This window comes from Rhinolophus sinicus, chromosome 3 (genome assembly GCF_057876585.1).
Source record: "Rhinolophus sinicus isolate RSI-liver-muscle chromosome 3, RSI-T2T, whole genome shotgun sequence".
Classification (NCBI taxonomy): domain Eukaryota; kingdom Metazoa; phylum Chordata; class Mammalia; order Chiroptera; family Rhinolophidae; genus Rhinolophus; species Rhinolophus sinicus.
In genome coordinates, this window is record NC_142503.1 from 180,000,115 (window position 1) to 180,022,805 (window position 22,691).

At 52.0% G+C, this 22,691-nt stretch overlaps 1 protein-coding gene and 1 long non-coding RNA gene across 2 annotated transcripts; one reads left to right on the top strand and one right to left on the bottom strand.

Annotated features, from left to right (window-relative positions):
• Positions 1–2,331: 2,331 nt before the first annotated feature.
• On the top strand, positions 2,332–11,443 carry LOC141570524 (uncharacterized). The gene is made up of 3 exons (XR_016020910.1): positions 2,332–5,042; positions 9,013–9,140; positions 10,577–11,443. It is a non-coding gene; the product is annotated as an uncharacterized LOC141570524 (long non-coding RNA).
• A 5,400-nt stretch (positions 11,444–16,843) lies between these two features.
• Positions 16,844–20,949, bottom strand: IRF2BPL (interferon regulatory factor 2 binding protein like). The gene has a single exon (XM_019733651.3). The coding sequence runs from the start codon at positions 20,016–20,018 to the stop codon at positions 17,673–17,675; it is 2,346 nt and encodes a 781-aa protein (XP_019589210.3). The 5' UTR covers positions 20,019–20,949; the 3' UTR covers positions 16,844–17,672.
• Between the last annotated feature and the right edge of the window lie 1,742 nt (positions 20,950–22,691).

Genomic DNA, 22,691 nt, shown 5'->3' on the forward strand with positions numbered 1-22,691 from the left:
TGTGTGTGCTGGTATTTGGGAAACCACAGACAGTTCACCCTGGTCTGGGGGCTGGAATGGGGACCTGGAGACAGAAACCCTTGTAACCTACCATCAGGATAGCATTTCTTGAAAGTCTCTCCCCTTTTTAATCTTAAAAATTTATCTGGGGTTTGGTGTTATTCACTATAACATATCTGTCATCATCAGAGTATAAAAATGTCTTAAATTATCTATAATCAAATATTCTATTCTTTTCTGAATCTTTGCTTAATATTGACCTTCTTGGCAGTTGAGTCTCAAAAACCCTCTGGCTTATCCCAGAGACTGAGGGCACAAACATCCCAGTGAAAGATCTAGGGAACTGTCTATCGGTTAAGGATATGGGGTATGAATCTATGGGGTGAGAAGAACAAGGACTCAAGTTTATATCCCGGCTTTTCCAATTAGCTGTGTGATCTTAGATAAGTCACTTAACCTCTCTGTGCTTCAGAACCTTGGCCTGTAAAATGGGCACAATAATAGGGCACCTGTCACATAGGGCTTTTATGAGGATTAAATGCATTCATGTATGTAAAGTGCTTAGAACAGTGACAAGCACAATATAGATGTTTATAATTATTTTTCTGTAGAAGACTGACACAAAGCCACAGAAATCAACCACACGGACTAAAATTGAAGATCCTGCCTCCCTGCTAGAATGCGCTTCTGTCCTGGTCCCTGTCCCACCCCCAGCTACAGGTCTCTGATCCTGCAGTCTATCTGCAAGGCATTCAATCAGCAAACATTCTCCTCTAGTTCCAGGCACTGTTGCTGGACTGGGCATTCAGTGTCACAAAAGACCTTCCAGACAGGGAGATAGAAACATGCAAACAACATTTGGACCATATTCAGAATTGAAGATACAAAGATGAGTAAATGTCATTTCTTCTTTCAAAGCGGTACTGCCTAGCTACAGGAAGTTGGAAAGAGAGGCAGGCAGATTAATAGATTAGTATTTATTACAAGTGCAGTGCCACGTGATCGTGATGATATTGTCCAGTGGCTGAAACACTCTTGCCTCGTGTATATACCCGGTCTCTTTTCTGATGTCACCTCACCTGCAGGGCCTTCTAGAACCACCTGTAAAAAAGAAAACACTCCCCATCCTGTTAATCACTCTCCCTGACCTATTTATCCATCTTCTTAGCACTTACCACCACCTGACACATTTTGATATATATATTTGTGGTCTGCCCCACCAGAAGGTAAGCTTCCTGAAGGCAGGAACTTTGTTTTGAATCCCCTGTGCTTGGAGTAACAAATGGCAGGTAATATAAGTGGTACATAGGTGTCTATTAAATAAAGAAACTGGGCAAATCACCCTTCAGTGTCTTGACTTTCTCTTTGGTGAAATAGGTGAGGAAGCCCCACCTTTACTTGCCACCCAGGGAAACTCTAACTTGAAAAGAGATGACACATGATAATCGGACATGTGTTTGACTCATCCACAGATAGAGTCACATAAATTCAGCTAAAACCAGATCTGCATGTCTGCATTCCCTGCTGTTGAAGCAATGAGGGGCTGTGGTCACAAACAGCCAGGTGTGCCCACTCCGCGGGCTCTGCCCTGCAGTGGATCCACCCAGTCCCGGAAATGGGAACACAGGCTCGGCCATGTTCAAGTGGGTGACCACCTGTGGGCACAGAGCTGGTCTGTGACTGTGGGCTTTTGCTATCCAACAGGATTTATCTGTGAGTCCCTTAGGGGGCTGCAGAATCAATCGGGTTGTTTGTGCGAGGTCAGGGCCTAGGGAATGACTGGAAATAACCATGTAGGAGTCTGGCTCCTACACCACTGAGCCAAATGAGAGGTCTAGAAAACGGCAGGTCAAGGCCTCAACGAGGCTGTTTCAGGACAAGGCAAGAGCAAGTTCAGAGAGGCAAGGATTCCTGGAGGGTGTGATCAGGGCAGGTGGGCAGGGGGCAGAGAGAGGCAGGGCCTCCCACCTGTGTACTGACTTTCTGCAGCACCACTAAAATGTCCTCCCTTGACCTCTGTGCTGTGGCACTGCATGGCTCACTCAGAGAGAGAAATTGGATTTGGATCAAATTTTCTTTAAGCCGAGGCCAGGGAGAATCTAGAGGCCTGATCAATGGGGCAGAAGCCAAAATTACAGTATCTGGGAGATTCACCCTCAGACCCAGAATGGCTTCCTTCCTGAGTTATGCTTTCCTGGGACCTTAGGACACCTCCTAGCACTCATGTATTCTGTGCAGGGATGATTTCGTATCTTAAACTGACAGACAAGTAAGACCTAGGACTTTCCCGTCCCTGCTCATTAAACTCCCATTCACTTGTCAAAACCCAAGCTAAAGCAGTTGCTCCTTCATTACCAGTTTGTGATTTCTGGAACTTTTCCCCACTAGACTCTGAGCATACCAACAGCAAGGACTTTGGCTTATTTACGTCAACATTCCAAATGCTGAATAAATGATAATTGACCAGATGACCAAACAAAGCAAGGACAATCCATGTTTCCTAACTCTGAGAGCCTGAGTGCATCTCTCATTCCTCCCCCATAACCCAGGCGTCCGCTGGGCAGAAGGGGTAGGACATTCCTGTTAGGCAGGGAGTCCGTTCCAGGTTAGGCAGGGAGTCCGTTCCAGGTTAGGCAGGGAGTCCGTTTCAAGTTTTCATAACCTGCCTCAACCAGACTGATATCTGTTCCAAGTTATCCTTTGTGTGTGCTCTGCAGGGGGCTCAGGGAAATGATTATATAATCCAGGGAGACTGTGTCATTCTTCATTCTGTAGCAGCTCCCTCCTCCTATAGCCATGGACCCCTGGCTCCATTTAGGGGAAGGTTCCCCCAGTCTCCAATCTCCCCACAGCCATTGGGATGGTGGGAAACAAGAATCCCTGACAGGTGCAGCCTGTCAGCTCTCCAAGCAGACCAGGGGCCCCTCCTCTTTGGGAGGCCCTGGGGGTGGAATCAGCTGGGTGGGGACCATCATTGCTCCAAATAGGCCCTGGGGCCTTCCACTCTGGAAGGGCGAATGGTGCGTTCCACCCTGAGGCCATGCGAGCACCTGCTCCTCCCTCAGCAGCCCAGGCAAAGCTAGTTTCTTGATACCCCCAGGGCACAGGTAAAACAAATACCTGACCCATCTGGAGCCTCTCCTGGAGCTCAGAAGGTCTCAGGGCTTGGGAACAAAATTCCCTTTACCAACAGCATCTCTGCCTTCAGCTTGTCACCCCCACAGCTGCTTACACGAACCCTGAAACCAACTTTTTCCTCTAGGAAGATAATAGCATCGATGCATCATCATTGACAACTACAGATGACCTCTCCATTAACAATAATCTATTGTCTCATTTGATCTCCTTTCTGATGCTGAGCAGGACGCTGTGGACCCCACTCATTCGTAGGGTTGCCAGGAGTCAGAGGATTCAAGGGCAGGTAACACACACAATGCTCTGAAGGAGGCACTGTTCTCTCTACTTGACAGGAAAAAAATTCAAAGCTCAGAGTGACTTCTGTGAGATCACTAGTGTAGAAGAAACGTGAACCCCCTTCTGTCCAATCCCAGACCCTGAATGAACTCTTTACAAACACCCGTCTCTGATTTTACAGCCTTTTCTGGGGAAGCACTTGTTGAAGAAGGAAACATAGAACCTTACTCCCCCAGAGCAATGGGGACGAAGCTAAAACTCTAAAAAAGGGCTAGAGAACAAGACACAAATCTCAAACTCCACTCTCAGCCTTTAACCTTCCTCCTTCCCCAAACCTTTAACCAGAGTGGCTATTGGTAAACACCAGTTTCAGAATGAGAACCCACAGCCCCTGCCCTCCCCAGGGAGACCCCTGGAGGCTGGCCTGAAACCCACTGTCTCAGACTGTAGGCCAAGGGGATGAGGGGCTGGAAGTGTGGGAAGGGCTCAGATTGCATGGTGATTGAGAACACAGGCCTGCAGCAGTAAAGCCTCGGGTTCAAATCCCAGCTCCACTTCTTATGTGAGGGTTGTGAGGTATGGTGCTGCAGGATCAAGGGGAGAGACTGAGCAGAGGTGGGCGGTAAGGGACATGGAAGTGCATCTGTATCAGCAAGTGCTCAGGGGAGAAGCAGACAGGAGGGGACGGTTGTCTTCAGGTCTCATGCACGGAAAAGGAAGGAGTGAGGCAAGGCCAAGAAGCCTCTGTTCCACCTGCCACTGGTGTGCTGGTGGCTTTGTGGAAATGGCCTGCTCTCCCTTCTCTAGGCCTGTTTCCTCTCTGCGAAATGAAGTGCTCTGGAAGTTCCCTCCCACTTGGAATTTTCTAGCAGCTCCAAATCAGCCTCCTCTTTCCCCAGGATAGTGCCTGATTATGCGAAGGAGGCCTGGTCTTCCTGCTTGTCCATAGCCTTCTGCCGGCCTTCTTTGTCTCCAACCACTGCACCCTCCTACCCTTTCTTTCTCAGACATGTTGAGTTTATTTTTAACCAGCGTTTACAAGCAGGATCTGGAAAAGCCAATCTGCAGAAGAAGTTCTAGCATTTGCTCATTTCCTCCCCCACGGGGGTTGGGTGAGTAGCTTGGGGCAGGGAGACCTGCCCACAGGTGTAGAGTGAAGGGCAGCAGACCTGGGGACTCACACACTCCAGCCTTCCTTAATCAGCTGGAAACTGGAAGGGTGCCCGGGCAGGTCTTGGTTGTGCTGGTGGCGAGGAGAGGGTGAACCTGTGGCAGGGGTGGAAGTGGAATCTTCTGGGCTTTACTGATGTCATATTCCCAGCAGGGGCTGATTGGCCCAGGGCTTCCTCTCCCCTGGGGAGTCTCTGGGCAGAGTGGCCCAATGCCCTGTATTGCAGGCCAGGCCTCTGTCCTGCTCTGGCACAGGGAAGGGTGCAGGCGAGGCCAGGTTACCCAATAGGCAGATTAAGCATGTGCTTAGGACACTGGCAGTAAAAGCACATCAACACAGTGTTTGATTTGGTTTGGGTTTTTTTAAGGTCTGATTCTTAGTATTTTAAAAATAGCAAGGAAGCAGTCACCCTGGAAAAAATCAGAACTTTGTGGAACTTCCTCGCACTGATTTTCAGGTTTGGGGTGGCTTTTATTTTGAATTTCACGAGGGTGGGTAGGGGGAGGTGCACTGCAGCCTCAGCTCTCAGGGCTGCTAAAGGTCTTAATCCAGCTCAGGGTAAATCAAGGATCAAAAAGGGGGTGGGGACAAGGAGATGTTGAGGGGGAGGGAGCATGTGACCTCAGCCCATAACTTTATCCTCTGGAGGGGGAGGCCTTCTGGACAGAAGGGGGCACTGCACTATTACACAGGGAAAGCTGGTGGAGCCCAGCTATTTGTCCCCTGAGGTATGAGGCCTGAATTAGATTAGAGAGACTCTAGGGAAACTAAGGTGTGAATCGTGGTGTGATCGAGGGGCAGGATCACTCAGGACCCTGAAACAAGGCCCTGAAATTCCCACCCCTGGGCCAGAGCTGGATTTGGTTCTCCCTCTGCTCCCTCTGGAAATGGCAAGGCTCTTGGTCAGAAGTGGCCAAACATGGTGACCACTTTGGAGGGGGAGCTGACATCCCTTTTTCCTGGAGGATGGTTCCAAGGATGGCACTTGACCTTCTGAAGCCCCGGCAGGGCATGGCAGGGACTCGTGTCTGCCTCATCTCCTGTGGTCTCCTAGAGTAGGGCCAACGGCCATCCTGGCTCAACCAAGCACCCAACACCAAACATTTGCTAAGCAGCTAGTGTAAACCAGGCACTTTCCATATATTACCTCATTTAACCCTCATCCCGCCCTGTGCTTCAATCACTCAATCCCCATTGGACAGAAGAGGAAACAGGCCCACAGATACCCAGTACTTGCTAAAGAGCACACAGTGAGCTCATGGCAGGCTGTGGTTACAAACCCAGTTGTCTGATTCTGTCCCGCATGCTTGACTCAATACCACAGGTCTCACCTCTGTTCCAGGCCTCTGGAGAGACAAAGCCACAGGCTACTTCCTTCACCCTTCTCTGGCCCCACTAAGCACCTCTCAACTTCTACAGGGCCAGATACAGGTAGCGGACCTTTCACATGCATTATGGGCCAGGAGACAAACAAACACCCCAGGCCCCAGAACCAGGACGAGCTCCGTAATTAGCAGGTCCCAAGGCAAAACGAAAATGTGGGGCCCCATATTCTAAAGTATTAAGAATTTCAAGATGGCAACAGCAAAGCATTAAACCATCCCTGTTGAATGGGGGCCTGCTGTGACGGCACGGGTCCACGTCCATGATGTCATTCCTGTACAGAACCCATTTTGTCCTCAAAACAAACTCCTCCTTTACCTGGGAAATCACATAACCAAAGAAGGAGGGTTGGATTTCAAGGGCCCCAGGAGTACAGGCCTTGGGAAGCAAATCGTCCCCTGGCCTGGAGGCCCCCTGACCCATCCTCAGGTGCTCAGGACCGTGTACTCTCATCTTCTAGGTCACATCTGCATGTAACTAGGGATCTGCCCATCTATATCCCATAATGTGCTGTCTTAGCCAGGGTGAGGCAAGTGGGCCCTGAGGATATCTGACGTACAGGTCATAGAACAAAGCCCCACTTCCCTTTTGACTGACTAATCCCAGCACCTCTTCCTTCACCTCTTCCTTAATCCTTGCTCTTTCCTCATCTGACCAACATTTAGTGAGCCTCGAGACACTGCTGAGGATTCGAGAATAATACTAATAGTTTCACTCTAGAATAATACCTGACCCCTGTTCCGTCAATGTTTGCAGAAGTGGGACAGGTAACTTCTGCACGTTGTCACCTGTGGGCCCAACATTGTGCTGGGCATGCCTACTCACACACGTGATCTCATTTAGTCCTCCCCACAACCTGGGAGGTGGGCATCATGACCCTTTTGGCCGGGGAGGGGGCTGAGGCTCTGAGAGTGACTTGTAGAAGGTTCCATAGCAACAGCATAGAGCAAAGAGACTGGGATCTGCTCCCAGGGGTGTCTTCAATTCTAGCACAAGCTGCTTCTAAACCTGCCTGCAAGGAGCCCTGTCTGACCCAGGAGAGAGCCCAGAAATAGATAAACGCTGTACAAAGGGCCCTCTGTCAGCCCCGTGCCGGCTTCCTCCCTCTGTTAGAGGCACCCAATTCTGTCCCAGGTGAGTCCTTCCTCCTGTGTGTTCTATGTACCAGGCCCTATTCTGAGTGTTTCATGGGCATTTACCCAGTTAGTCCACTCAATAGCACTATGAAATAGGTACAGTTCTCATGCCCGTTCTCCTGGTTGAAAAATTAAGGGACAGAGGAGCGAAGCAAATAAATGGAAGAGCTGCGAGTCAAACCCAGGCTGTCTGGCCCCAGAATCCATGCTCCTGATATCTACGCACCTGCCTGCGTTCAAGTTCCGGCCGGCACCCCAGCAGCACCACGTTACGTGGTGCTGTGCAACTTTGGGCAAGCTACTTAACCTTTCTATGTCTCGGCCCTTCACCTATAAATTATGGGTAATAATAGCACCTAGTTTGTAGGGTTGTTGTGTGGAGAGCATATGTAAAGTACTTAAAACAGTGCCTGCACTGAGTAAGTGCTATGTAAATGGTGGCCATATTCACATGACTCTTCAATGCACGATACTGCCTCTCCTGGATGTCTCCTCCCCTCTGTGAAGCTGTTACCCATTAATTACTGTCCCTCTTCTAGTATATTCAACTTCTCCTTCTCAACTAGGTCTTTCCCTGTAAACATGCTTATGTCTCAACTTGCATCAAAGAAACTCCCCCTCCAGTCCCCTCCCTGCCAGGTTCTCTCCTTCCCTTCGGATACAAGACCCTGGGACAAGTTGGACCTTCTGCTATCTCCACACTTTACTGGCTGTCACCTCACCACCCTGTGTCCTAGCTTCTGCCCGTCTCCATCCTGCACATACTGCTCTGGCCAGGGTCTCGAGGGACTACCCTGTTGCCAAAATGAAGTGACACCTTTCAGGCCTTATCTCCATCCTGTGGCATCTCCTTTGGCAGGCAGGACACTACTTCTTGTGATTGTCCTCCCATCTCTCTCAATACTCATCATCCCTGCCCTGGGCTCCCCCCGCTCCAACCCTGGCAGGTAAGACGCTCCCAACGTTCCACATCTTCTCAAGCTGCCCCCTTCCCCTCCAGGACCTCATCCAAATTCATACCTCCCACTACCACCCACAAGAAGACAACGCCTCTCAGTTCCTGCCCAGACCTGTCTGCAGAGCCCAGACTGGCACGTCCACCTGCTTACCTGGCATCTCCCCCCCCCGCTGGCCCACAGGCCCATAACTGACAAGACCTTTTCCCCTAAGCCTGCTCCTGTGCTGCCTTCCGAGCTGAGGGCTAGCCCTGCCTCCCTCCTTTCTCTGTCTCTGCCTCTGCCTCTGCCTCATGCATCTGGACACCAGGGCCTGCTGTCTCTTCTCCTACCAGCTCTCAGATCCTCCCAGCACCGTAGCCCCTCCTGAATTCGCCTTCATCACCTGCCTGGATCACTGCAATCACCTCCTAGCTGGCTTCCCAAACTTGGCTCTCTTCCTCCGCTAATCTAGTCCCCACACTGCTGCCAGCAGGCTCTTTTCAAATGGCAAATCAGACTGTGTCCCTCTGCTTACATCCTTCAATGGCTTTTCAAGATTAATTCCGAGCCCTTCAGCTTGCCCGTCCTGCCTCACTTCTCCCCAGACTCCAGTCAAACCAACCTAACTCCTTGCCCTTCTCTGGCAGAATCTTGCTCTCCTACCTCCTAGCCCCCATCCTCCTCTCTCTCTCCTTCCTTTATGGGCCCTACCTTCTGGAAGGGGTCTTTCCCCAGGGCTGCATCTATGCTCCTGTAGCCCCATGGTCATAGTACTTACTCATCCCCTTCCCCTCCTAGCACTGAGAGTAGGGGGGTGAGGGGACACCAGAGCCAAATAAGAATAAGGGTGACAACAGCAGCCAACATTCACTGAAATCCAACGAATGAAGCTGAGACAGTGCTGACACTGATATGCACTACGTGTTTTAATTCTTCCAACAACCTCATGAGGGGTATTCCCATTTCACAGGACAATGCGGCCCTGAGACATCAAGCAACTTGCCCAAAGTTCACAGCAAAGCCAGGATTCGAACCCAGACATCAACCAGTCAATGTTTGTTGGGTAAATGCAAGTTGTCACTGAAGCATGGACCTTTGGTAAGTGTTGAAGGAGAAGCAGGGGTGATGAGAGGGATAGGGGAGCAACCCTGCAGACAAGCAACAGCCTGTTCTACGCTTTTGCAGCCACCTCTGCCATCCTGGGGCAGCAGAAGCCCTGCTGCAGGCACTTAGCCTCCGTGGGAAGGAGGGAGAGCCCTGGGAAGAAGCCATGGGCAGGTGGGACAGGAGATGAAGGGCTAAGGAGGCCCGCTCTGACTCAGCTGGTTCTCAGGGAGAAAGGCTTGCCCTGGGCCAGGTGGGATTAAGAAAAGGAGGCCCAGGCTGTCAGAGGCCCTCCCTGTTTCCAGTTGCTGGAGGCAGCTGCTGTGGCTGACAGACACCTGCTGACCCCATCGACCTCCATGGGGGAGGGACAGGCTGAGGACAGGTAGGAGTCAGTGGCAAGGCGCGGGCTGTGCCGAGGGCTGATGAGACGCTGCAAGTGCCGGATCCCCGCGCTAGGGCCGGCCCTGCCTCCCCCAACCCCAGTTGGGTTCCTCCACTGACCAAGGTGGCATGGAGGCCCTTCTGGGGTGGGACCAGCCTGGAGCCTGAAAAGCCGCCTCCAGTCGGATGGCCTGACCAGGTTGTTTAACCCCAGGCAGGAGGGAGGAACCCATAGCAGCTTCTGCTCTGGTCTCCGCACTTCTGTCTTACCTTGGGAATCTCCCAGTCACTTCTCTCCCATCCCCTAAAACGATCCCAGTTCCAGAGGGTTCCCTTTCCCCCAAGTGGGCATGTTGGCAACTCCTAGAATCAGGAATCAGTTGCCTTGTCCTAGCAGAACAGAGCATTGCAGGCCTACTGCTCCAGGCAGACAAGGGGGGAGGGGGAAGTTTGTAGGAGGTGGTCACATGACTGTCTGGGCCGAGACCCAGGGGCACAGAGTTAATTCCTTCATGTTCACGTGGCTCAGCATTCCAGAGCTGCCTCTCCCGGGGTGCTGGCCGCCAGCTTTGCCCCTAGCGCACACGCAGCGCGGCCCCAGTGACCCAAACCTGTTCTCAGAGGCAGCCTCTGAGACCTCCTGGAGCTGTGGCTCCTGAGTCACGAACCGGTGGCTCCAGATTTTAAATGCTCACTCCTCCTTGCAACAAAAACCCAGGCCTCCCCAGCAGAGGTTGCACTGGTAGAGAATGAGATGTGGGGGGCATAGGGCTAGGGGAGCATGTGAATGACCTTCAGATGTGAGAGAAGGAGTCCTGCCAGTCAGGGGCAAGTTATTTCCTGTTCTGTGCCTTGGTTGCCTTGTCTGTGAAATGGGGGTAATAATGGTACCTACTATGGGTATTTTCCATAGTAGGAGAATAAGAGCAACAAGTGGCCTCAAAGTTTTGCCATAATAAAGGAGAAATAATATATGGTAATACTTAACGCACTGTCAGGTCCAAAGTGACACTCAGTAATGTTTCTCCCTTGCTCTTTTCTTTTAGCCACAGTTTCCAGGTCTGTCACCTAAGAAAGCAACTCTGCCAGCTTCATCAAACTGTCATGATAGTGAGAGAGGGAGGGGACTGCAGCTCTTGGAGAGGAAGGCACTAGACACTGGAGGTGGTACCTGCTCTCCATGGCCACCACCCTACCTCCCCCACCTCCATTCCTTCCAGAGAACCATCCCCAAGCCATATGGGGGCTCAATTAGGGAGCCCAATGCATCACAGCGATGTAGGTGGAGTGGGTATGGGCCAAGCAGACACACACACACACACACACACACACACACACACCCTTATCCAGAAGCCTATGAAGAATAATAGCTAATCCCTGACTGTGGGGGTAGAGGACATCGCAGATCCTGATTGGGCTTCCTTGCCCTGGACCTTCTTTCTTGTCTTTGGCTTGTCCCGAGATCTACTCCCAGGAGATATAGACTGGGAGTACCAAAAAAAAAAATGTATACGCCTTTTAAGAGATGGTCAACGTTGCTCAAGCAATAGTTCACCATACTCAGAAGTGTCTGGATGCTGATGGTAACCACTTTGAGCACCTCTTGTAATTGCAGAAGTCAAACATGATTTGTATTCATCTTTCGTTATCAGTATATATTAAATATTACAATGTTAATCGTTTTTTTCCTTTCTTAAAATGTGTATACATATTTTTGGCACCCTCCGTATATTATAAATCTGAGCTTCTTTGGGAATCCAATACTGCTGAAAGTGTACACAAAATAACTGTCAGCAGCGCGTCTCTCAGTGGAGGGGAACTGAAGACCTGGAACGGGAAGAAGACTGACTATTCACTGAGTATCTTTTCACGCTGCTTGATTTTTTAAAAATCATGTATATGTAATACCTTTTTAAAAATTAAAATACTCTACCCCTGGGATGGAGCAATGGTGGAGAACTTTGCTTCCTATGCTAAGGAATTTGGACTTTATCCTGTAGGCAACAGGGAGCCAAAGAAGGTTTCTAAGCAAGGACGTGACATGCTCAGCTGTGTAAAAGAATTGACTGCTACAGAGCCATGGCCTAGAGTGGGCAGAGACTGGAGCCAACAGACCATTGAAAAGGTTGGGACACTTTTCTCTTGAGTCTAGCCTGAACTGGGGACCCAACAATTGTGCGTCCACAATATAGTACCCACAGAAAGGTATAGTACCCAAAAGAGACAGGACAACCAAGCCAGGCCCGAGTTAACTGCCACTTCTTTTTCCCTAAAACAAACAAGATTCCAAGGACAACGGAAGCTCGTAGAGCTAATGCTCCCTATAGAAATAATACATCTTAGAAAATAGAACCCCGTCTGCCTTCTGCCCACCTCTCTATTCAGTCAAAGCTGAGACAGAGGTGGGGTTATTCTTTAATTCAGCTTGGGGGTAGCAGGCAGCTGAGGGAGACTTCAAAAGAACAGCCTTGCTCCAGAACCCCTGATTGGACATTCTGCTTGGACAGCACGGCCATGTGTCCCCAGAAGACTGAGTCTAGGAAATGCCCTCTCCTTAGGGGCTTCCTCACATCCCCTCATGTGAACAGCCTCGCTCACTGGCACTGGCCAGGCTCACACTGAGATTCTGGGAGACGGAGAAAGGGCTGAGGGATGGGGCTCAAGCTCTGAGCCTAGGTTTCCCAGGCCCTCCGGGTCAGAAGTCAGAGACCCTCTGCATGGAACCACATAGGAGTCCAGGCTCCAGGCTGCCTCGGGCTTGGCTTGCATACCACGCCTGGCCTTGGTTATTTAACCTCTTTGAGCTCAGTTGGCACATTTGTAAAATGGAGGTCATCACACCCTCTTCATAGGCTGGACTAACACTTGGCTGGTGTAATGTGCAGCTACCCTGCACATCACACAGCACCTGGCATGTCACTTGTCTCCTTCAGTTCCCTCTTCAGCAGTGGGGATAGACCACCAGGCAGAGGTTGGTGACAGGGAGAGAGGAGAGAAGCCTCAAGCTCAAGGTCGGAGAAGTTCTGGTTGATCTTCCTTTCTCTCTCCCTACATACTTCTTTTTTGTTTTCCCCTTCTTTCGCCTCCCCTCCCCCACTCCGTTTCAAGCCGTTGTTTCTCATTCTAGTTGTGTAGGACACAGCTCCCTGGCCCAGGCTGGTATTATGAGCCTTGCGTTCCACTGCCAGTCGTGGGTCGGCCGACCGGCCATTCACAGCAGCTCACAGCAGCTCGCCGGCTACTGGCTGCTCACTCGGACTGCCAGCCACTGGCCACTCGTAGCAGCACACAGTAGACCGTGGCAGCACACAGCAGCACACAGCAGCACACAGCAACCCATGCCGACCTTCCGCTGCTCAGGGCAGCCCAGCTCCAGGGAGAGTTGTTGTTCACAATCTTAGCTATAGAGGGCGCAGCTCACGGGCCCATGTGGGAATCGAACCCGTGACCTCGGCATTAGGAGCACAGCACTCCAACCACCTGAGCCACCAGGCCAGCTCTCCCTACATACTTCTATGCCCTGATGGCTGTTTATCTGACTGTCTTTAGACCTTCAGAAGTTTCCAGTCAGCAAAGGGGGACGTAGTGAGAAGGTCCACAGCTCAAACGTTGAAAAAAGACTCCACCAGTTCAGGCCTACCTGATATTTACAGTAAGAAACCTAGAAACTTCTCTGATCATCCCCTTCCCCAAAATGTCTAGCTCCGAGAGACCAAGGGACAAGTGCTTATTCCCAGTCCTCCAAGAGTTAGTGAAAATACCAATCCCCACCCCACAAGGTGCTCTTTTGCTCACCTTATCATCACTCTTTCTCAAATACAGCTCTAGTTAAGCCAAGTATCCTTAAATTTTTTTAAAATGTCTATTAGAGCTGTTCCCTAATAGGGATCTAGCACAGGCTCTGCCACTGTGTGACCTTAAGCAAGTTACTTCACCTCTCTGTGCCTTGGGGCCCTCATCTCTACAAGGTGGACAGATGAGACCTAAGTTCTAACTTCAAGTTTCATGAATGGGCTTTAGATGTGCATGAACCCCTTTAAAACTGGGTAACACTGGTTGCATCCCAGAAGGGAACTGGGTGGCAGAAGAGCCAATTGTAGAAAGGAGACCATACAGTTGTACTGTGTTCTCCTTTGTATGTTTTGAATTTTGAACCAAAGAAACGTATTATCTATTCAAAAATAAATACATAAAATTTATATTAAAAAGCAAAGAAAATATATGCAAATCCATGTGTGTGGGAACACCTGAACTTTCTGGAGAAGGACTCATAATTTGTATCAGATTTTTCTAAGGCGTCTAACCTCATAAAGGTTTAGAAAGCATTCCACTAGATGACGTTAAGAGTTATTCCCAGTTTGAATTTCCTTGATTTGATAAAGTATGAGAGAAAACCAGCACTCATTACATTAACAGCCTGGGCTGGAGGCACGTGAATCTTACATTTAATAACGTAGGCATGCGTGCCCACAGTAGCTGAGCAGGTTCACAGGTGAGTACAGGACTTGACAGGGTGGCTCTCCTATGGGGCAGCCTTCAGAAATCAAGGTCAAAAAATGCCCCCCATCAGCCTATTCTCTTGAAACTCTCGTTGCCCTACCCCGGTGCCCTACAGAAACATGCAGCTTGGGTTAGCTGTACAAACAATGCATAGAAATAAATACAACATGGATTTTTAAATGTCGGCCACTTTGGCTCTGAGGGGGAACGGAGTGAAAAGAATGGGAAATGGAGGAGGTGGGGCAATCGGGGTGAACTGGGGATGAAGGAAACCCAGACTCACCCAGAGACATTCCACCTGAATCTCTGAAACCCACAAAAATCCTCAGGAGAGAAAAATACTTCCTAGGTATGCAGTGTGGAAGGCTTCAGGAAAGGCGGAATCTAGCTGTGGGATCAAAGCAAGATTGGATAGGGCAACCAGACTAGTGGCTGAATGGGTCAGAGCAAAGAGAAAGGTCACATGGTTCCAAAAAAAGAGAAGGGAGCAAAAGCCATTTAACAAATGGCCCCTGGCTATGGTAAACTTTAATTAACTGCATCATTATAATTCACTTCCAGCCTAAGTTCCACCCCAACCTGCTCTCTCCCTCCCACTCTCTCCCTCCTCTCCCACAGGTCTCATCAAGGCAGGTTTCCTTAGTGAAACCCACAGGCTGCCTTTGCTGGTGCCTCATTATTACAGCCACTGCCTCTCCTGTTCATAATGTACCCAGAAACAAGAAAGGGGGCAAGCTACACTGTTCTCAGCACCTAATGACAGGCCCTTTTCCTACCTCTGTGCACCAAATCAAGGGTCTGGTAATCCTAAAAGTTCCAGAACGTATCACCAGAGCAATGAAGCAACTGTGGCAGGCCAGCAGGAGCAGATGTGGACACAGGGGCAGGTAATAGGGCTGGCTCCCACTTGGAACCACTGGAGAGTGCTCACAGGTTCCACACCTGGACAGGTAATCCACACATCAAAATTCACATGCGCAGTTCAAGGCTGTGGCTGGATCCACTGCTCCTTCATTCAATGGTGGTTAAATTACACCCGTGATACTCTATATTCTCAGGCTGCTGAGCTTTTCCCATTTTAAGAGTGTGTGCGTTGGGAGAGGGGATTGGGAGCACCTTAGAGGATCTTCCAGGCGAAACATGCTTGGTTTTTATTAATGAGTTTATGAGAAAAGCCAACCCAGACCTTTCGGTGAAATGTGTGATTGGTAGCCAGGCAAGGATGGGTTTTAGAATTAACTCTTCCTACAGTCTGCTATGCATTATCAACCCCAAGTTAATTACCCCTGAGGATGAAAATAGGTTTCATGACTCATAAGCACCAATACAACACTTGGCAGCGGATGAAAATCCAAGGACACATTTGCAGGAAGCTGACACGAATATCTATTTATATGTGGGGAGATTCTTAAAGAGGTGAGACAGGCACCTCCCATGCACCAGGATTAAGAGGCTGCAGCAGATCTATCAATTGCCATTTACACACACACACACACACACACACACACACACACACACACACACACACACACACGATTTCCACTACTTCAATGATAGTGATGGCAAAGCAGGAACAGAAACTAAAAGGGTGTTATTAACAGCAAGTCCCAACACCAACCCAACCTCCACACCGGTGTTCTGGGCTAACCCGTGATTTGTTTTTCCTCCTCAAACGTGCTGGTGCCCATACCACGGCCCTACCCTCCTTCTCCCTCTTTGATGGGAGTGTGGGGGGACACCACGTCTCTTCCCTTATTCGTCCATCCTTGGTAGGGACTGTCCTGGTCCAGCTGGACCCCAACCAGGAATGGGGTGTGGCAGGAATGAATTTCAGATCGAATGGCCGGTTGTTTTGCTTCCTCCCTCCTGTTCTCTCCTCTTGCTCCATTTGCCTCCCAGGAAAGTACAAGGTTCACACCAGGGTTGTTTGCCTTCCCCGAGCTCTGGGAGGGTTCGTCTTGTTTCTGCCAAGGGGGCTCAGAGCTCTAAAGGACATTGCTGTCCCCAGTCTCCTTTCCTATCGCTCTGTACTTCACAACTGTATCCAGCAAGTTGATTAGGTAAATAATTGCATCTCTTCACCAGTGGGAATGGTTTTTATTTGGTGTCATAAGTTATCTTTGCTCAGAAACTGGGTTTGGGTTTTTTTTCTCTCTTCCCCATTCCCCACAATTATCTTCTGACCAGCTAAGTGTCCTGCCTTTAGAAATACATAACAAAAGAGAAGGAAAGAAAAAACGTGCAATGAAAGGTGAAAACTGCTTTTCCAATGCATCAGCTAGAAGCTGCTGGGAACTCTCCTGGCTTAGTACATGCATTTGTTTCCCAGTTGCCCACACCCCTCCTGCCTCTACTGATAGCTCTCAGCTCTGTGGCATTTTTGCTTTAAATGTGCAGTAACAGTGATTTCTGCCACATCTAAGAGGCAAAGCACCCTAGTTTTTTCCTACCACTTGCACAAGTCACAGCTGTTATTAGGTATCAGCATATACTCAGGGCCACAAGGCGAGCCACCAAAAAACAATCCTGACAATGCCATTTGCAGCTGGGGCAGCACATCCGGAAGAAAATAGAGATGCCGAAGAGTAAACAGAATCGCTTAGTCAGCAACTGTCCTCGCCCAGAGGTGAATGTAAATAGCCTGGTAGTGAGGGGGAGGGGCAGCCAGCCAGCACAGGGCTTTCCACAGATGCCATCTCTGAGGCCTTTCAAAGGCACCAGCATTTGTGTTCTACGTTGGAGACAGGGAGGGTGTACCCCATGTTAGAACGGTGTGGCCTTACCCCTAGAAAAACACACTTGCTGACTCGGGGCAGAATTAATATCAATTGAATTTATTACAAGTTACTAAGCTCCAAGGCACATTACAGTGTTCTGTTAACTACAGAAATGTATAAAGGACAAACAGAGCAGATTCTCCATGTCTAGCATTTCGCTCTACTGTTCAAAAGCATCCGTGCATCAATAAAGCAAAAACAAAACAACACGTGAAGATTCAACACATTCAGGTCAGTAGAAACAAACCCAAACATTTTCCCTCACAAACTTGCAACGAAAAACACCCCGCCCCCCGCCCAACATCCCCCTTACCATTTTGCAAACAAAACAGAAAAACAAAACAAAACAGGACAAAATAAAGTGAAGACTTCAACACTTGGGGCTGTTTAGAAAGAAGCTGTCACCATTTTATAGCATCATTTTTTTAGGCAGCAACACTGGCCTTGGCAAAAAAAAAACAAAACATTTTCTTTTGTGTGTTTTTTTTCCTTTCAGAGTGCATAACATTTACAAAAATACACACCAGCAGCAGTCGTTGCTAAGGGTTATTAGTTCTGTACCTAGGCAAACACTCTGCCACCAAATAAATGCTAACAAATATGATGCAAATGACCCAACCAATATTATACTGCTCAACACAAACCAGCTTATCCTTCAAATGAAGAAGTTACATACCTTTGTTTCAAAATATAGAAACATACGACGAAAATAATGTCTATACATAAGACTAACTTTTTGCAGTTTGTTATATTCACAATTCTACATCTTGGGGGTGAGGGAAGGGAGGGTCGATGTGGGTGGGGGAGGGGCCCTCTGCATTGGAGAGGAACTGGTCTGGGGCAAAGGAGCTGGCTGTCTTGTGGTTCAAGGGTCTCTCTCCTTTTTCACTTTAACATCCCCAGCTAAAATCGTCGCGATTTCACCCTGCATGAAGGCCCAAGGTACATTTGACCCTACTAAGGGACATTTCTCTCCGCTGGGGCAGTACACCTCGCCGGTGGCCCCCTGGGCCTTGATACTCTCTCTAGAGCAAGGGAAGCAGAATTTGTGGCTGGGGACGGATGGGCACTGAACAAAATGCGTGTCCTCCAAACGTTCGTGGCAAATGGTACAGCAAAGGGGCCCACTGTTGGCCATAGGGGAATCCGGAATGTTTTGGGGGTGCACTTGGTCCATGCCTGGGTGGGTGCTAGGTGGCGGGGGCGCCACCTGCAAATTCAGGTCCCCGTTCCGTGAGGCCAAACGGCGCTGCCCGGGCACAGAAGCCGGCGACACTGGGCTGCTGCTGTTGCGCCGCGCGGACGCAGTGGTGGAGTGCACAGAACTGCCATCCTTGGGCGAGTGCGCGGTGCCCAGAGTGTCTGCCACCGACATGAGGGCGGCCATGGGGGATGGACCGTTCTGAGGGGCCGACTCAGGCGGGGTGGTCCGATTAGAATGGGGTCCCAAGGGTGGGGGCGGCGGAGGCGGACCCCCGGCCGCATGCCCTGGCGCCGCAAAGCCCCCGGCCGACATGGTGAGCTTTAGTGCCTCGCTCTGGTTCGCCATCCACTGCTGCCTCTGCTGCTCCTCGCCCAGCTTCAGCGCGCCCTCGGCAGAGTCCGGAGGCTCGGGGGACGCCTTCCTCTTGCGCAGGTTGGCGGCTGTGCCCCGACCCGAGGGGGTGGCGGGCGGCAGGGCCCCAGTCCCCGGGGGTGCACTGGGGGCGCGGCTTAGACTCACGAGCGCCGTGGGCAGCATGGGGCAGCTGGCGTCCAGGTAGGGCTGGGGCAGCATGTCCGCGCCGGGCACGCCCTCCTTAAAGAAGCGCACGGCCTCGGGCAGCAGGTCTCCAAGTAGGCGCCAGTCCCCGGAACCGTGTTTCTTCTCGTACTCCAGATACTTGAAGCCGGAGGATAGACCCCGACCGAAGTCCTTCATACAGTCCTGGTACATCTGCTTGGCCACTCCAGATGCGCTGGAGTACACGTTGCCCGAGCCCGTGGGGTACTCAATGAATAGCTTCAATTCGTAGTCCATGCCGGGCTTGGAGACAGCGTCGAAGGCGAAGACGCGGCCCAGCAGCGAGTGGTCCTTCTTGAAGCGAACCTCGTAGGGTGTGCAGCCAGCCAGCGTGAGCAGCGTGTCGCGGACCATCTTGGGCTTGTTTGCCCACTCCTCCGCGCGATTGCGCAGGCTCTCGCTCAGCTCCGCCAGGGCCTCGGCGTTACGCTGCTTCTCCTTCAGCTCACGCTCTTGGTCGGTGCTAGACACCGAGCCGGGCCTTTTGCCGCCAGCGCCCACGCCCACCTCGGCCACCGACGACGAGGTCGAAGACGATGCCGAAGACGACGCGGCGGATACGCCCGGCGCGCCCCCAAGACAAGCGGGGCCCCCGGGGGCCCCTGGGGGCGCGGGCGTCGGGGGCCCACGGCTGCCGAGGCCGTGGGGAGGCGGGGGGGGCAGCACGGCGGCGCTGGCCGGGCCGTTAAGCAGCGTCTGCGGCAGCAAATTGGGGGGCACCGTGAGTTGGGGGCCTCCGCCACCCCCTGGGTTGGGCAGCCCCGTCACTAGCCCACCGTGCGTCCCGCGCCGAGACGACGCCGACGCCGAGGACGAGTTGGGGCTCTGGCGGTTCAGCTCCGGGGGTCCCTCCTCTGGTGCCGACTTGGGGAAGCCATTGGGGCCCCCCAGGCCGTTGGGCAGCCGCGCGGCGTGGCTGCTGCTTCCCAAGCTCACCGGCGGTGGCGGGTACTCGAAGCGGCTGCGCTGTTCCACCGCGGCGGCGGCGGCGGCAGCGGCGGCTGCGCTGAGGCCGTAGCGCTCCAGGCCGGACGGGGCTGCCAGCACCGCAGGCTTGCTAGAACCATCGACGTGGTTAAGCTGTTGTTGCTGCGGCTGCTGTTGCTGTTGCTGCTGTTGTTGCTGCTGCGCGGCCGCCGCGGCTGCCGCTGCCGCCGCCGCCGCCGCCTCCTTAGCCGACAGGGCCACCGTCTTGACCCCGACGGGCGGCGGCGGCCCGGGGGAGCGGCCGTCCTGGAAGCAACCATGCGCCCGTTTCAGCTGGCGCGCGGTCTCTATCACGAACTCAATGCGATCGGCGCCCTCGTAGTTGACGCAACCGCGGCATACGGGTTCCGAGAAGTCCCAGATCATGGCCCAGGGCATACGGGGCAGGTCGCACAGGTAGCAGGATTGTCTCCGGGACGAGGACACCTGCGCCGCCGACATGTTGCCAGCCCTGAGAAAGGTAGGCCCCCGCCCGGGCTGTCTCCGCGGCGCCTTCTCCTCTGGGAGGACCAGCAGGCTGGGGAGGGAGTCCGGCAGCGGGGGAAGCGGGGGGGGGGGGCGAGAAAGTTCTGCCCCAGGGGCTGGAGGGAGAGCGCGAGTCTCCACCGCCGGCGCTGCGCCTCTCTGCGGGGGCTCCACCGGCCGAATTCAGCCCGCTCCTCGCCCCCACCTCCTACTGCGGCTGTCTCGTCGGGAGGGGAGCTCAGGCGCCTTCTTCCTGGTGCCGCGGACCCGGGCTGGAAGCTCCAGGACCGGGGGGAGGGGGCGAGGGTGCCGGGTGCTGACCGCCGTTGGCTCTTGGCCCCCTCCCCGGAGAGGCTGGTGCGTGGAAGCTCGAAAGGGGCTGTCTCTTCCTCTCCCCTGGGGGTCCCCCTACGAGCTGCGTCCTCTCCCCGCCAGGCTCCCTGGGGCGAGGGCTAGAGGGTGCAGTGCCACCCGGTGCCCGGGTCCAATCTTGCTGAAATCGCTGCTTCCCAGGGCTGGGGTAGGGAGGGGGAGCCCAGAGAGGAGCTTCTCTCCTCCGCTGCGTTGGCTGTTCCGCTGGCGGCGGCTGGGTTTGCACGGCCGGAGGGAGCCACCGCGGCCACTGCTTCCAGGACGCACGAGAGCAGAGAAGACCGCACGCACGCAGGCTCCCGCCGCCCCCAGGCCTGGCCGGCACCCGGGCCGCACCGGCTGGAGGCGCTCACGTTGGCTGCAGGGCGCTCACGCGGCGCCTGGGCCCGGGTCGCATCCCTTCCCGCTCGCACTCGCCCGGAATGTGGGGTTGTGATTGTTACTCTACGTTCCGGAGGCGCGTCTCGGCGCTCCCGCTCGCGCTGCGGCTCGCGCTGTCCCCGGCTTGGCCGCGCGGGATGCCGCCCGGGCGGAGCGCTGACGTCACCGCCATGCTCTGCACCAGCTCTCCCCCCCCCCCAACCCTCCGCTTTTACACTTCCTCTGTAGAGCCCACTTGTTGCTCGGAAAAGGCGCATGCGCGGCTGGATGCCCAGATTCCTCTCAGTGGGCCCCTCCTCCACGCCTCCGCCCTCCCCTCCCCCCCTCGCCGTGTGTGTACAACAGCTGAGGCCTTCCGAGCTAATGCTGGAAGTCCAGCGCTGGGGGTGGAAATTAAACAGACGATGACCTTTACTTTCCCCGCCCGGCTTTCCCAAGTAAAAACGCCTTTAAAAACCACCAGCGTCCTTCTGATCCCGCTCCCTCCCCCACCCCACCCCACCTCAGGCAGTGAATTTAAATGTCCGGTTTCAAATTTTCGCTGTGAATTTCATATAGGGTATTACCTATTTCATCTGCAGTCAAACCTCTTCCCCCCGGTATGGATTTACATTCATTGCTACCACTAATGCTGAAGCACCTGCAAAATTAGCTGTTTTCCAATCTTCCAGAAACTGCCTTTCCGATTTGTTTTGTGCCCTGGTCTAGAACCTGAGCTTCAGCGCTCCAGCCAAACGAATTCGGGGTGAGTTACCCCCTCCCCCCAGCCTCAGTCTAAAAATTTTGGCTGAGTGTCTAAAGAAGCTACGAGCACCCAGAGGCCTTTAAGGAAAAACAGTCAACTGGCTGCGCACAACTGCAGTTGGGGGCAGGGAGGGGAGGTGCTGGAGAGGCCAAACAGGTGAGAGGTTTTTCCGGGTTGATAAAAGAAGGTGGGGGCAGCGTTTAATAATATTGATACCTCTTTGTAAAGCGCAGAGCAGTTTACAAAGTTCTTTCTCCCGGGCTGTGACTTCATTCCGTAGTGCCCCAGAAGGCCGAGCCAAGGCCGTGATTTCTGTTACAAGTCACTGCTCATCAGTATTGCTTATTGTAAGAACAGATAATGTTGGTCATAGCTCTACTTGGGGCATTTCAACTAGTTCTTCTAAGTATTGGATCTGTTTGGGAGGGTTTTGTTTGTTTTGTTTTCTTCACCCTCATAAAAATTGAGAGAATCCTGGGTAAGGCTGGAGGAGTGGAGACAATAATGGGATTTCAGGTTCTGGAGTCTGGCAGATCAGGATGGAATTTCCTTTCCATCACTTACAGTAAGTTCGCAGTTAATGTGGTCAATATGTTCTTCTACCTTAAGCAGAAACCAATTTTACCATAGGCTAATTGATATAAACGAGAGTTAGGTTCCTACAGCATTTCATCAATATCAGCGTTATAACGAAATGACCTTGAAAGAAATGCTGTTATTGGAGGACCTGCTGTATTGGCTTTGTGACCTTGAATTAGTTACCCTCATAACCTCTGTTTTCCATCTGCAAAATGGGGTCATAGCTCCTAACTTATTAGGACTGTTTGAGATTTCATTTTGTTTCTGACCATAATAGGTAAGTCACTGAGACTTGCTGTGAGCCAGACACTGCTAGGTTGTTTACTTGCATCATCATTAAACTCTCAATATTTAAAGTTTAATCTACAAAGTAGATTTTGTTATTAACTCTGTTTTACAGGCTCAGAAAGTAAAGAGGTTAAATAACTTGCCCAAGGTCACACGGCCGTTTGAGACAGCTGGGATCTGAATCCAGTAAATCTGATTTGAGAGGTGGCTTTGACACGCTTAGGTTCTCAGAGGTGGTTTGGGTACTCAAAATTTCCATCAGACCCCCCACCCCCCTTGTTACA